This window comes from Bufo gargarizans, chromosome 11 (assembly GCF_014858855.1).
Source record: "Bufo gargarizans isolate SCDJY-AF-19 chromosome 11, ASM1485885v1, whole genome shotgun sequence".
NCBI classification, from domain to species: domain Eukaryota; kingdom Metazoa; phylum Chordata; class Amphibia; order Anura; family Bufonidae; genus Bufo; species Bufo gargarizans.
In genome coordinates, this window is record NC_058090.1 from 40,087,086 (window position 1) to 40,102,502 (window position 15,417).

The following is a 15,417-nucleotide window of genomic DNA, read 5'->3' on the forward strand; positions in this document are numbered from 1 at the left end:
ATACAAATGTGCACCCACTGTATGTTTGAATGAGCACTGACTTAATGTAGATTTTTCACTTGATCATCAGTTAAGGGTGCATTCACACGACCGTATAAATGGATCCGCATCCGTTCCGCAAATTTGCGGAACGGGTGCGGACCCATTTATTTCAATGGGGCCGCAAAAGATGCGGACAGCACATCGTGTGCTGTCTGCATCCGTTGTTCCGTTCCGTGGCCCTGCAAAAAAGATAGAGCATGTCCGATTCTTGTCCGCAACCGCAGACAAGCTTAGGCATTCTCTATATAGCGAGGGCCATGTGCGGTCCGCAAATTGCGGAACGCAAAACACTTAGTTGTGTGAATGCACCCTTAAACTGAGGATGGAAAAACTAACTGTAATATGGATAAAGTGCTGTCTGACTGCAGTGGAAATAGATTTGCCGAAAGGGGTTTTCTGAGACTTTTATACTGATGACCTATCCTCAACATATAGCTCATCAGTATCTGATCGATGGGGGTCCGACACCCGGGACCCCTGCCAATCAGCTGTTTGACAAGGCAGTAACGTTGCAACCTTCCCTTAGTTCACCAAGCACAGCGCCGTAGATGGTATAGTGGCTGTGCCTGGTATCGCAGCTCAGCCCCATTCAAATATAATGGAGCTAAGCTGCGCCTACCAGTGATGGCTAACCTCCGGCACTCCAGCTGTGGTGAAACTACGACTCCCAGTATGCTCTATTCATTTCTGTGAAGTCCTGAGAACAGCCAAGCAAGTGTAAATCTTGGGAGTTGTAGTTTTACCACAACTAAAGTGCCGGAGGTTAGCCATCGCAGGCCTAGGCCATGTGACCGATGAATGTGACATCACATGGCGTAGACTAAGCTACGAGAAGGCCGCTGCGCTAGTGCAAGCGCCACTGCCTTCTCAAACAGCTGATCGGCAGTGGTCCCAGGTGTTGAGACCCCCCACCTATCAGATACTGATGATCTGTCTCTGGGATAGGTTGTCAGAATAAAAGTCTTGGAAAACCCCTTTAAATGAGTTCCAAAAAAGCATATTCTCTGCATTGTTATACTTCCTGGAAATGTATGGACTGAAAGTAACCATTACTTTTATTAAGAGTGTGTACCCACATGTGGTGATATGGACACTGATTGGACAGTGTAAGACAGTGAGCATTTCAGATTCATACAAACTACTGAGTTCAGCAGCTGATTTTTTCTTCCCCTTCCCCCCCCCAGATGACAGGAAATCAGATGTGCGGACACCGGTACCTTTTCCTATCTGGAATAGATCTGATGTAGCAGATGATCCAGAGCCTCTTTGTATTCCTGAACAGGCTGAATTTGTTGGGCCCAAAATCTTGCACAAAGAACACACAGTGAAGGGCAAGTCTCCAGGCGGCGGCGGCAAAGTTGGACGTCCAAGCTCTGTGGTAAGACACCTCTAGCAGCTTATGTAACTTCACATTGTAAAACTGTCCATATGCAAGCAAGCTCATTCATTGAAACTAAACCTTATCACATTTGTTGCACAATTTTCTTTTTTATTTATTTTATTGAATCTATTTTGATTTTATGGTATTTCAGAGCATATCCTTTTATTTGTTATAGTAAGGCCTTCTGCATTCAGTTTCGATTTGATGTTGGTATTTTTTTTTTTTTTTTTTTTTTTTTTTTTAGGGATTGTCCATGCTTTCTTAGGATATCCTTAGATTGTGAGCACCATTGGGGACACTTGGATGCTAATTTCTGTAAAGCGTGGAATATAGTAGCGCTATATAAGTGCATAAAATAAATAAAATATGCCATCCATATTTGATTGGCATTGTGTCGAGGACAGAGCTAGTTACTGCAGTGTGGCTCCCAGTAGATACAATCTGCATCCGCTGCAAGGACAGGGCAGTGTAGTTAAAGGGATGAACAACCCCTTTAAGATTAAATCAGGATAGTAGAAATATTGGTCTTTTCTTTACATTTTCTACTCCTTTTTTCTACACTGCATATGCACATCGTCTGCACTGTGTCAGCAATGCCTCGTGAAAATAATTATTTTCAGTGAATTTACTAAAAATCTGATAATGTACAAAGGTGGATTTCTAGTTTTAAACATACTTGTGAGTTTTTAATAGACCATGTTGAGACATGGCAGATCTGTTATGGACTTTTGGTGCAGATTCTGCACTGAGGAGCAATGACAGTAATGTATATGTTCTCCTACATAGAATAATTATAAAAGTCGCCTGAAGATCACATGTGATTTCAGTGTCTTTTTAGGTTAATACTTCTCTATAGACAAAAAGATGTCCGGAGAATTTGTGTGTATGCCCAGCAGGAAAGTCTACTTTCACACTTGCGTTTTGGCTTTCCGTTTGTGAGATTTGTTCCCAAGCGGTCCAAAACGGATCAGTTTTGCCCTGATGCATTCTGAATGGAAAAGGATCCGCTCAGAATGCATCAGTTTGCCTCCGATCAGTCTCCATTCCGCTTTGGAGGCGGACACCAAAACGCTGCCTGCCGTTTTGGATCTATCGATGAGGCAAGTCTCCTGCCTCATCGATAGGTCCGGACTTGGAGGGCGGGCAAAGGAAGAGGCTGGGGAGGAGTAAAGTGAAAAGAAGGCAGAGCAGCCTGGGCTCCTACACACTGAACTCCTCCCTGGGCACTTGCGAGTGCTCATTTGCATATGCATTAAACTTCGTTTTTCCTGCTGGTGCAAGTCTAAAGAAATGAACAAAGGTACCATTACAATCCTGTATAGGTGTGCTACAGAGCCATGTAGGCACTGTGTATGGCCATATGGAGGTGACAGACTCCCTTTAATCAGATACATTTTTATTGGTTTTATAAAAATAAACATTATCATGTTGCAAACTTCTTGCATCATATACTTTGTTCAATATAGTGCAAAAATAATATTTGTACAATGCAAAACAGCCAACCTACAAAATTATTGGTATATAAGCCCCAACAAAATCCCCCCCCCCCCTCCTGCCCAATGTGAGACCTTTAATATGATTAAGCGACAACCATCTTGTGTTTAAGACCTATTCATTATAGTAGCAGACCATTCTACCATTTTCATAATACGATGACAAGCAAACTGAAATTGAATACTCCCAATCAACTTCAATCACCTCCTCCAGAATTAGGCCTCATGCACACGACAGTATTTTTTCACTGTCCGCAAAACGGGGTTCCGTTGGTCCGTGATCCGTGACCGTTTTTTCGTCCGTGGGTCTTCCTTGTTTTTTGGAGGATCCACGGACATGAAAAATGAAAAAAAAAATCTAAGTCAAGTTTGCCATTGAAATGATAGGAAAAAACGGACACGGATCACGGACACGGATCACGGACACGGATGACAATCTTGTGTGCATCCGTGATTTTCACGGATCCATTGACTTGAATGGGTCCGTGAACCGTTGGCCGTGAAAAAAATAGGACAGGTCATATTTTTTTCACGGCCAGGAAAAATGGATCACGGATGCGGCTGCCAAACGGTGCAGTTTCCGATTTTTCCACGGACCCATTGAAAGTCAATGGGTCCGCAAAAAAAAACGGAAAACGGCACAACGGCCACGGATGCACACAACGGTCGTGTGCATGAGGCCTTAGCCAGAGAAAATCCTAAGACTACTTTGCAAAGTCATGGGCTGCAAACTCCAGATTTGTCTATCCATTGGCCCCAAATATTTTCATATTTTGAAAGGCAGTTACACTTCAAATAGATTCCCCTTTCCAATCTAATAATCATATTCATTCTTGCAATGAATTCAGAGATGCTCGGGGGAAGCGGCTGTATCCACTTAGCGGCTAGAGTTTTGCGTGCCTGATATAGGATTCTGTTGATTCCAGATATAATATTCGGTTGTAAATTATCTGAATCTAACATCCCAAGTAAACATAATCTGGGATCCAATTTATAATTGGCACTATATATTTTGTTTATCAAGTTGACTATACCCACCCAATATCTCTGTAAGGAATTGCAACTCCACATCATATGGAACAAACCAGCCCCTTCCTCCCTGCATCTCGGACAGGAGTCAGACCTATATCGCACCTTTCATAAAAAGATTGGGGTTCTATATACCCAATGTATCATAAAAAGTTGAGACAGTCTAGCTGCTTGACTAAGGGACAAAATAGGAGTCGGTGCAAGAATGTCCTCCCATTGGGCATCCCAGATAGGGCCCACATCCTTCTCCCATTTCAATTTAACCTTGAGTGGGAAACCTTTCAGCTGTTCACTCTGCAAAGCCTTATAGGTGCCGGAGATAGCTCCCTTCACAGGGCCTGGTTCCACCAATTTTTTAAGTATTTGGTGAGAGACAAATTGCATAGAGGACACTCTAGATTGTGTGAGTTTATAGCATGTCTTAATTGTAAGTATTTATAGAAATGATTAGACACTAAACCGAACTCAGAACAGAGTTGCGTGAATTGTTTCAGGATGCCTTGTGAGTAGAGTTGCCCTATATTCCATAGCCCCTGTCGCTCCCATTCCGAAAATCCCTGAAGTTTGGAAAGTTCTATTAATTGGGAGTTATTCCAGACAGGAGACAAGTCTAATAGATCCGAGACTCCCAGAATTTCCCTAGATTTTCCCCAGACTTTCCTCATTAATCCCATAATTGGGAGGGATTTAAAAGAGTCATGTAAGTCTTTCTCTAGAATTGATATAGGAGGGCAAAACCCAGACGCCCACTTTACCAGTTCTCCATTCCTTTCCACCTTTCCCGGCATTCCACAACCTCTAAAATGTTGCAGCTGAGCTGCCATAAAATATAGGAAGGGGTTAGGCAACGCCAATCCCCCCACCTTTTTATCTCGCTGTAACGTTTCATACTGAATACCGAATCCTACTATGTTTATTTTTCCACAACAAGGATCAAAATATTTGCTGTAACTTATAATAATATTGCATGGGTATCCATACTGGTGAGTTATGCAGGATGTAGAGTAAGGGTCCATTCACACATCCGTCCTTTGCAGCGTCTAGTGAGACCACCGCACGGCACCCCGTCTCCCATCTGGAGATTGAGAAACAAACGTCTGAGTAAAAGTAATGTACTTTCCGGGCATAAAACCACATTGATCCTCATCTCCCGATACCTGAGCACCCAACGCATTTGTAATAACTAGCACACAAGATGGGCCTGTTTGGGTCCTTATAATAGTGGCTAATAAATGGCCTGTACTTTCCCCTTCCATAAAATTAGTGCTGGGTTTTAAAAAACTGTTTGGCCCCGGCCCTACTAATTAGATGTTCCTTTAGTAGATCCTGCGCTTCCATCCAATGCAAATCATTTTCTAATGAGGGGCTAGTAACGCATTTAGCTTCTGTAGTCTGAACTCTATCCAGCAATTCTGCTGTGAGGGCCCTGCTTTTAGTTTTATGGGAATTGAACCCTCAGTAGTGGCAAAAAACTCTTTCAAAGCAGCTGATATTATATCGCCAATATCTACTAACTGAATCCAAAAAGGATTCAGCCGCCGTGTCTGTCTTGGACTTAATAGGCCTTTCCCCAAATCCAATATTGCCAATACCGAGGAGTGGTCAGAAATACTGTGGGGTAAGTATTTAATATCCCGGACCCTATCCAACATTACCTTAGACCAGGCATGTCCAAACTGTGGCCCTCCAGCTGTTGCAAAACTACAACTCCCAGCATGTCCTAATAGCTGTAAGCTATCCAGGCATGCTGGGAGTTGTAGTTTTGGAACAGCTGGAGGGCTGCAGTTTGGACATGCCTGCCTTAGACCCTACAGCCAGATCAATTCTAGAGAGAGAATCATGCGAAGGAGAGTAACAGGAGAATTTCTTCACGCCGGGATTTCTGGTCCTCCATAAATCATATAGGTCCACTTCCAAAAGCGTCCTGGCTAATAAAGTAAGAGAAGGGCCAGAAGCCCCACTATATGATTGGAACTTATCTAGGGATCTGTCCAAGAACATATTAAAGTCACTGGGCCAGATTTATCATTACTCTGACAGCTCACTCCACTTTCACATATGGCTAAAGTCAGATTTATGATCGGCCCTTTAAGACCGTAATAAATGTGGTTTGACGGTAGCAGTTTATCCGTCAGTAAGCAGCTTTACAAAAGTCGCACGTTTTTATGAAAAAGTCGCATGTTCTATTCAAAAGTCTCACAAGATAAGCATGGTCTTCACTGGAGTGAAATTGCGACTTTTTTGCGACTTTTTAAATAGTCCCAATAGTAAATCTGTCTAGAGATTCATTTACATAAGAAAACACACCCACTTTCAGAAAACTGGCGAGCAAAGTGCAGAGCAGAAAAAGTCGCAAATTTGTGCGCAGTTTTAGCGTTTGGGACTTTTTTGGGGACTTTTTCACTCCATTATTCTGACCTGAGCTAATGATAAATCTGGCCCACTGTGTTTCCCCAGTCTAATTCTGATCCATTTGTCTTTTGTTATTTTATCCCTGAATCAATTACCAGGCGCACATACACCCGGAGGATCCAATGTATTTGTACTCAAACAGCATGAAGACATGTGCTCGAGTCAGAGCCTATCAACGAAAAGCACCAGAGGAAAAGAAAATGAAAGACCAAAGCATATGTGGCTCTGACACCCCTGGCAAGGTATTTATTATTTTTTTTTTTATAAATAGCTTTCACTTGTAATTTTAACCATAATTGTCAAAATACAGTGCTGTAAAAAGGTATTTGCTGCCTTCCATATATCCTCTAATATTGGAAATGTATAAAATCTGTACAGCTCCGTATTTGTGCTGTTTTCAGTAGCCTGTTCTCAGAGTTCTAACTTGAGCTACTTTTAAAGGGGTTGTACCGTCTCAGACATTATGGGCATATTGCTAGGATATGCCCCCAATGTCTGATAGGTGCGGTTCCCAGAATGGAGATGGCAAAGTCCCCAGATGTTGCATCATGCATGTGCAGCCGCCCTCCATTCATTTCTATGGGAGCGTCCAAAATAGCAGAGCGCTGGCTCGGCTATCTCAGTCAGCCCTATAGAAGTCAACGGAGCTGTGGCTGTGCTTGCGTGGTGCGCCCCCCCATTCAATTCAATAGGACTTCTGAAAATAGCCTCCCATACGAACAAATGGAGGGTGGCCACGCATGCGCCCTCAGGGACTTTGCCAGCTCAGTTCTAAGTATAGGTGCGATATGCCCCCAATATCTGAGATGGTACAACTCCTTTACAGCTATGGACACCCTTGACAAGGAAATAAATCATTTTTTTTACATGTTAGTTACCTTGAGTAAAAAAAAAAAATGCATTGATTTTTAGACTCCCCGATATTCAGTTTGCAACTTGCTCCTAGTTTTAGACTTTTTTCTGAGGGCGTGACCCTTCTAGTAATATATTGGATGTGAGGTCTGTGTGTCTAGGATACTGCTGCCTGGATGGATTTCTCTTTTTACAGCTCTTGAGGCATGTCCATTCCCTTGTGCTCACAGTTTTGATGCAGAGTAGTAGGGATCGACCGATTTATCAGATTTACCAATATTATCGGCCTATATGCATGATTTCTCGCCCAATTCCTTGGGGGACACAGGAAAACCTTGGGTATAGCTCATCTCCATAGGAGGCGTGACACTAAGTAAAAGACTGTTAAGCCCCTCCTCCAGCAGCTATACCCTCAGCCTGGAGAGAGAGACTTCCAGTTTTTTGCTTAGTGTCAAGGAGGCAAGACACTCTCTGCACTGCAGAGCTGTCTTTGAAAAGCAAACGGCGCGGACGCGCTCGTCCTCCCCTGGACGGAGTTTTCGCTCCTCTACGTGTTTCCGCCCCTGCCTCTTCTTCCGCGGGTCCTTCGGAAGATCGCGGCGGAGGGCACGCCAGCAATCCTGATAGCCCCGGACTGGCCGCGTCGTCCTTGGTACGCCGACCTTATGTTGCTTCTGGCAGACGCTCCCTTGCCTCTGCCTCTCAGAGAAGACCTCCTCTCTCAGGGGCCGATCTTCCACCAGCATTTAGGGTCGCTACGTTTAGCGGCGTGGCTATTGAAACCGCGGTCTTGACGTGGCGGGGGTTTTCTGCTGAAGTGGTCCGTACCATGATTCGTGCGCGTAAACCGGCATCGTCCAGGATTTATTACCGAACCTGGCGGGCCTATTTAACTTTCTGCGAGACCTTGGGGATTCCTCCGCTGCGGTTTTCCCTTCCCACGGTTTTATCCTTTTTGCAGTCTGGTCTGGATCTGGGCTTGGGTCTTAGTACCCTGAAGGGTCAGATATCGGCTCTTTCGGTCCTTTTTCAGCGCCCTCTGGCTCCGCTCGGACCAGTTAAGACCTTTCTGCAGGGGGTTGCTCACTGTGCTCCCCCGTATCGCCCTTTCGTTCCTGCTTGGGATCTTAACGTTGTACTGACGGCTCTCCAATCTTCTCCTTTCGAGCCTCTGCGCAAGGTTTCCCCTCGCTTATTGTCTTGCAAAGTTTTCTTCCTCGTCGCCATCACGTCTCTTCGGCGTGTGTCTGAGTTGGCGGCTCTTTTTTGCGTGGAGCCCTTCTTGGTTTTTCACCAGGACAAGGTGGTTCTCGGCCCAGTTCCGGATTTTCTTCCGAAGGTGGTGTCCGCCTTTCACCTGAATGAAGATATTGTCCTTCCTTCTCTGTGTCCGTCCCCGGCTCATCCTCGGGAACGGGATCTTCACCGTCTGGATGTTGTTCGGGCTCTGAGGATCTACCTGGATGTGACCAGACCCTTTCGACGCTCGGATTCTCTGTTTGTGGTTCCGGAGGGTCCGCGCAGGGGGCTGGCGGCGTCTAAGGTGGTTGTTGCCCGCTTCCTCAAAATGGCTATCATTGAGGCTTACCGTGCTAAGGGCAGGGATCCGCCCTTTGGTGTTACCGCTCATTCTACCAGAGCGGTCGGGGCTTCCTGGGCTCAGCGTAATCGTGCTTCGGCTGAACAGTTGTGCAAAGCGGCCACCTGGTCTTCTTTGCACACGTTCACCAAGTTTTACAGGGTGAACACTTTTATGCATCTGCGGATGCTGCTTTGGGCCGCCTGGTCTTGCAGGCGGCGGTGCCTTAATGCCTATGGTGCTTTTGTTCGCCTTGGATTGTGGTCCCTCCCTATTTGTGGACTGCTTTTGAACGTCCCAAGGTTTTCCTGTGTCCCCCAAGGAATTGGGCGAGAAAACGAGATTTTTGTATAACTTACCAGTAAAATCTCTTTCTCGCTCTTCCTTGGGGGACACAGGAAAACCTTGGGTATAGCTCATCTCCATAGGAGGCGTGACACTAAGTAAAAGACTGTTAAGCCCCTCCTCCACAGCTATACCCTCAGCCTGGAGAGAGAGACTTCCAGTTATGTGCCCAAGTAGTGAAAAACAAAGGCAAGGAGTAACCAAAGCAACACCAACAAGTCAAAAACACCCGTCAGGGCAACCAAAACAATGGGTGGGTGCTGTGTCCCCCAAGGAAGAGCGAGAAAGAGATTTTACTGGTAAGTTATACAAAAATCTCATTTTTCAAAGTTATCGGCATCTAACCTTGCCGATATATCGATAATGTGTCCAGCGCTGCTCACTTATGAGAAAACATGGAGCTTGGCGCACGCCACCATGTTCAATGGCCAGAGTCAGTGGAGAGGAAGGGAGGGAATCCCTCCCTCCTATGACGCGGCCGCCGCAGAGCCCAATAAAATGAGCGGGCTCTGAAGCTGCCCGCACCCCTGCCACCAATGAATGTCTGGCTAATATTAAAGCAGGAGGATGGCCAGGGGAGGTTTTACCGCTGCAGCAGCCTCCTCCTCCTGAGTGTCCTCCCTAGAGTCAAGCAGCCAGCATAGCAGGTGACTGGCTACTGTGCCACCAATGATAATTTTAATACAAATACAGGAGGCCGGTGCCGGCTGTACCCGCCTTCTGCATTTGTATTAAAGGTAATTATCATTGGTGGCACAGTGCCACAGCCCCCAAGAATTAAAGTCATTGGTGTCTGTGGCCACAGGGTCCCCCAACCTAAGTAATTTGATTGGTAGCAGTGGCAGTTCTGATCGGAGCCCCAGCAGTGTAATCGTGGGGCTCCGATCGGTTACCATGGCAGCCAGGACGCTACTGAAGCCCTGGCTGCCATGGTGAGCTCCCTGCTGCGGTGTGTACTATGCACAGGGCAGCAGGGACAGTGTGAAGTCCTATTCACCCCAATAGAGCTCTATTAGGGTGAATAGGGAATATCGTTATAAGTTATCGGCTATCGTCCTGAAAGTTCACAGGTTATTGGTATCGGCTCTAAAAAAAATCTATATCGGTTGACTCCACCCACCCCCCACCAGTGTGAATTGAATGTTTTGATTTTCTTTCTAAGCTTTTACAAAGTCTATGATTCCCTGTGATTCTCCCTCCTCCTACAAACTGCCTTGTACATGTTTTCCTCCCTGTCTACAACATGTGTGAACTTCCCTCCTTGGATGGTTCCCCCCCTTCCTCTCCACACTCTGATCTGCAGTGTACAAACTCTTCCCCCTCCCTTCTGCTATCTCTAACACTGAAAGAAGAGAGCAGATGAGCAGAAAGTATTGCTTCAAACAGGGGCAGGGACAGATTTATATATAAAAAAAACTCCAGCACTGTATTGGAAGTTGCATAGGCCTGTCTCAAAACATTGCCGGGTAAACTGAAAGAAGCTAAATTAAAAATTGTAGTAGCACTGCAGAGTAAGTGTATCCACACTGGGTAATCGCGCTATAGGAGTGAGGGAGATAATGTGGCCGAAACGTCACGGATACAGCTGCCTTCAGTAAACATTTCCTGAATTGTAACTTTCAATACACTGCCGGAGTTTTTTGATACATAAATCTTTCAGAGTACTGCCCCTGTTTGGAGCAGCACTTTCTGCTCTCCCGCTCTTTTCTTTCAGTGTTAGAGATGGCAGCAGAGAAGGGGGAAGAGTTTGTACACTGCAGATCAGAGTGTGGAGAGGGGGGAACCATCCAAGGAGGGAAGTTCATATATTTGATAGAACCCTTCTCCAGGCACAATACCGTAGTGTGCCACAAGATTATTTGCTGCTCTGAAAGATTTATGTCATACTCTGCAGCACCAACAGCTAGGTGAACGACTTGCCCAAACTCTAGTAAAGCAAAATGATAAACATTTTTAATCAAGACTGTTTTGAAAGTTGATTATTTTCGCATTTATGAAGCAAATGGAGAGAGAAAAATTTAACCATGTTACAGACTGCAGAATACAATAAACACCTTTACAAATAGTACAGAAGAGTTGTTTTTTTTTTAACTCATTAAAACCACCTCGCATGAATGTCTAATGTCAATATTGATTTATACTATAAGCCACTTAGCTTATGTTTCAAGATTTGTATAGGATTTATAGGCAGAGAAATGAGATTCCACTGTTTGTATACATACACAGACACTAAGCTCTTTAACCAGTGATTTTATGAGGTACAGGGATTTATTGCAAAGAAGAGGCTAATAGTTGTCGTCTTTTTAATTTTCAGGAGCACAACCTTAAATCAAGCAAAACCAGAGCGCAAGAAAAGGATGCCAACAAAGAGGATGGTAAGGCCAAACACCTAAATGAGACGCTACGACCAACTGGTTCGAGTTTTTTTTTCATCATCTTAATGTTTCTTTTTCTTCACTTACACAGAAATTGTAGAAAAAAAGTGTGATACGATGAACAACAATGGTCCAAGCAAGCTCATTGACATTATCTCAGACTGCAGCCGGGAAGAGGATGACAGTAAAGTATTAAACATTACATCGCAGCGCATGACCAGAAAAGAACCACAGTCATTCAAGGTGGGAAGCTTTAATGTTGAGTTGAAGCAAGAAAATGGCATAGGAGAAAAGTCTGCTTCAGGTACCTTTTGTTCTCGTGTGAAGATTGCAGTATCTGCAGAGAAGCAGGTAAACTCTGACACTCCAAATCCAAGGCCTGTAAATGCTGAAAATGCAAAACCTTCAGAAGAACCTGAAGATAAGCCTGCTGATATAGAAGCAAAGTCTCACGGAGGGAAGGGATTGCCATTCTACGCCAAGGTTATTCCTGCTGGCAAACTAGTGGCTCATTTGAAGACTTCAGACGTCAATCAAGCACAGCTGGTTGAGGTATTTCCACTTGTTTTACTGACCCTCAACCAGCTTTTGTTGCCTGTTAATTTAAAGGGGTTTCCCAGGTGTTTAATATTGATGACCTGTCCTCAGGATAGGTCATCGATGTCTGATAAGTGGGGGTCCAACTCCCAGCACCTATGCCAATCAGCTGTTTGAAGAGGCCGTGGCGTCCCAGTGGGTGTCGTAGTCTCTTCCTAGGCCAGTGACGTCTCGTACAACTGTCACATGGCTTAGGTTCATCTCAGTCCCATTCAAGTGAATGCACCTTGCCTGCTTTGCTAAGCACAGCCGCTATACAATAAACGTGTGCTGTGCTTGTTACGCTGTGAAGAGGCCCGCTGCAGTCTGTTCAGACAGCTGATCAGTGGAAGAGCCAGGTGTCACCCCCCCCCCCCCCAAAGACTTATCCCAAAATAATTCAGCAGTATTTTGCTCCCAGAAAACACCTTTAAAGAGGACTTGCCAGCACTCTTGACATGTCATTTTTATTAAATACTTGCATTCTTTATGTAATAAATCTGAATCCTCTTTAACCCCTTAAAGACATCCGCTATACATGTACAGTGGAAGTCCGTTCTTTAAAAATGGTACCTGCTCCAGGGCGCAGCGGGCACCATAGAAAAACTCTATAAACGTGGTATCGCTGTAATAATACTGACCCAAAGAATGTAGGTAACAGCTCAGCTTTACCACATGGGGAACGCCGTAAAAATGAAATCCATAAAGCTAGAGCAGAATTTTTTTTATTTTATTTCTCTCCCCCCCCCCCCCCCAAATGTCTCCCCATTTGGAATTTTATCCAGCTCCCCACTACATCGTATGCAATATAAAATAGTGCCATTAGAAAGTCCAACTTGTCCTGCAAAAAAAATAAAAAGTTATGACTCCAGGAATGCAGGGGATAAAAGTTATTTCTACTGGAAATGCATCAGTACATTGACAGTGGGACCTAACCATTCCCCTTATATATTTGCTACAATATACATAGATAATTTTTCTTATTATTCTTATTTGTCATTTTATTGTAGGTCAATGGCAAGAATCACACTCAAGCAAAATTGCTTTTGGGGCAAATGGGAGCACTTCATCCAGCTAACAGACTTGCAGCTTATGTTACACGTAGACTGCAGCCTAACCTTTCCCATCTCTCCAAAGTGAATGAAGTCAGTGCCAAAATGGCTACTAAAAGTCTTTCTTCAAACGTAATTACTGAAGATAAGTCAAAGGACATCCTCCCTTCACAGCAGAATAAGACTGGTATGTATAACTTGTGTTATTAGACTGCATTAGGTTAATGAAAAAACTGCAGGCTCCTAACCGGTCCTCAGGGTTTTCCCTGCGCAGTAATACTCCTCCACAGCGCCATTTGCTTAAATGGAGCGGTTTTTGTAGTTTCCTGCACAGTGAGCTGGTGGAAGCACATTGTGGGAGCGCGCATGTGCAGAAAAAAAAGCCGGAGGGACCTTGGCTCCTTCATTGTTGGGATCAGTGAGGGTCCCAAGAGGTCAGACCACACTGATAATATATAATAGTCTCATATATACTAGGTATATACCGTGGCCACACATGGCTCCATATTTGTACCTGGGCCGTGTATGTGACCAGTAATGAATATTTATGCGGTGTGCAGGTGAGGTTTACAGTATGTGGCGCTTCTCCAAGCTATTTACTTCATCCTTCCATTTTCTCATAGAATAGGACTTGACAGAAACTGGTGTCAAAGATTTGCATGGAAGAAAGTTACTGAATTGGGTTCTTTCTAAATCCTGACTTGAAGGGGGATGAACAGTTTAAGAATTTTACTGAATGTAGAACACATTACTGATAACCTATGCTCTGGATCAGTACCAGGTCGTTGGGGATCTGTCTCCTGGTAATCCAGCCGATTAGCTGTTTGAAGATGCTCTGCATAGTATACCAAGCTCAGTGTCATGCACTGTGTAGGGTAGGGATCAGAATCCTCCGACACTCCAGCTGTTTTGAACCTACATTTCCCAGAATGCTTCATTCACTTCTATGAGAGTTACAAGAACAGCTGAGCAAGTGTGCATGCTGGGAGTTGTAGTTTCACAGCAGCTGGAGTGCCCAAGGTTGCTGACCCTTGGTATAGAGGTTGAGTTGCAGAACGGCCATATGACTGACCAGAGAAGAGGCCCCTTCCAGCAGCCGACTGCTGGGAATCCCTAAATCCCAACGATTTGATGCTGATGAACTTGTACTGAGGACAGGCCATCATTATTTACCTCCTTTTCTAACTAAGCCATATTAAGTATTATGTCAGTACATATTAAAATATGATTAAGTTCAAGTTGCTGTAATAGGCGATGTGGATATATTACTGTGTAGTTTACATTTGTGGCAACCGGTCTTTGTTATAAGATAATTGAAGGGATTGTACATATAAAATGAAATCATAAGCACTTTACTGGTAAAATCTGAAAAACTTGTAATAAAAGAACTGTAATGTGATTTGTCCTAACTCTTCCATACTCACGATGAGACATTAGTTGGAAGATTTTGACATGCAGATGTTCTACTTTGCAGCTGCACAATCCAGGCCTAGCAGCACGCTCACTCAGTTTGTCATGGGTGACGATGGATCAGTGCAAAAAAGTCCTGGAGTCAGCTCATCTGAACCCACCATACTGGGATCACCAAAACTGAGCATCCAGTCTACTCGGCTAATATTCGTCTCCTCTACTGTGGCGGCGGGGAAGCAAGCCCCAGCTCTCACTACTACTTCTTCTTCTTCTATGAACCTGCCATCTTTGTCTACCATACCCCTCTCTTCTGCGGGCTTAAGCGCTGATTTGCCCCCCAGAAAGAAAGCAACACCTTCACTCCCAACCTTAATGCGTGTAACAAAACTGATAACAAAAGGCTCTTCTCTGTCCATTCCCGCAGGAATAGTAGCCGCAACCGATGCCCGCGCAATGACTTTGACATCTGTACCCTCCACTAAGGACACTGTTTTGACACCACCCGTACTGTCTTCACCTTTGGTCAAATCCTCACCCACTACAGGGAATAGATCATCAGTCTCCCCTTCTAATAACCCTGGTATTAATAAAAGCATTGCTACTTCATTACCAAGTTTAGTATTGTCACCCAATGTGCCACGAGTTGGATCAGTAGCTTCTCAAGTTGGATTAAATATTACCTCTCCAGTGACTGTAAAAACAGGTAATTATTTTTTTTATTTTTTTATTTTGCACCTGTGTATTTTTTTTCAATATATATGCTTTACTTTCAATCATTGACATTTAGTTACGGTATATATTTTCTTAGGGGGTTGTCCCAAGGTCACAACTTATCATTTAACCACAGAATAGTTAAAGAGGACCTTTTACT

At 44.3% G+C, this 15,417-nt stretch overlaps 1 protein-coding gene across 8 annotated transcripts in view; it reads left to right on the plus strand.

Annotated features, from left to right (window-relative positions):
- Positions 1-15,417, plus strand: part of MGA (MAX dimerization protein MGA) — an 80,029-nt gene that overhangs the window by 37,710 nt on the left and 26,902 nt on the right. For 6 of the 8 annotated variants that reach the window (XM_044271800.1, XM_044271804.1, XM_044271797.1 and 3 more), the window contains exons 11-16: positions 1,227-1,420; positions 6,456-6,599; positions 11,448-11,508; positions 11,600-12,060; positions 13,095-13,323; positions 14,611-15,249. In XM_044271800.1, coding sequence (XP_044127735.1) covers positions 1,227-1,420; positions 6,456-6,599; positions 11,448-11,508; positions 11,600-12,060; positions 13,095-13,323; positions 14,611-15,249 — 1,728 coding nt within the window. The remainder of the gene's footprint in view (positions 1-1,226; positions 1,421-6,455; positions 6,600-11,447; positions 11,509-11,599; positions 12,061-13,094; positions 13,324-14,610; positions 15,250-15,417) is intronic. The other 2 variants (XM_044271802.1, XM_044271803.1) reach the window with 2 other exon arrangements.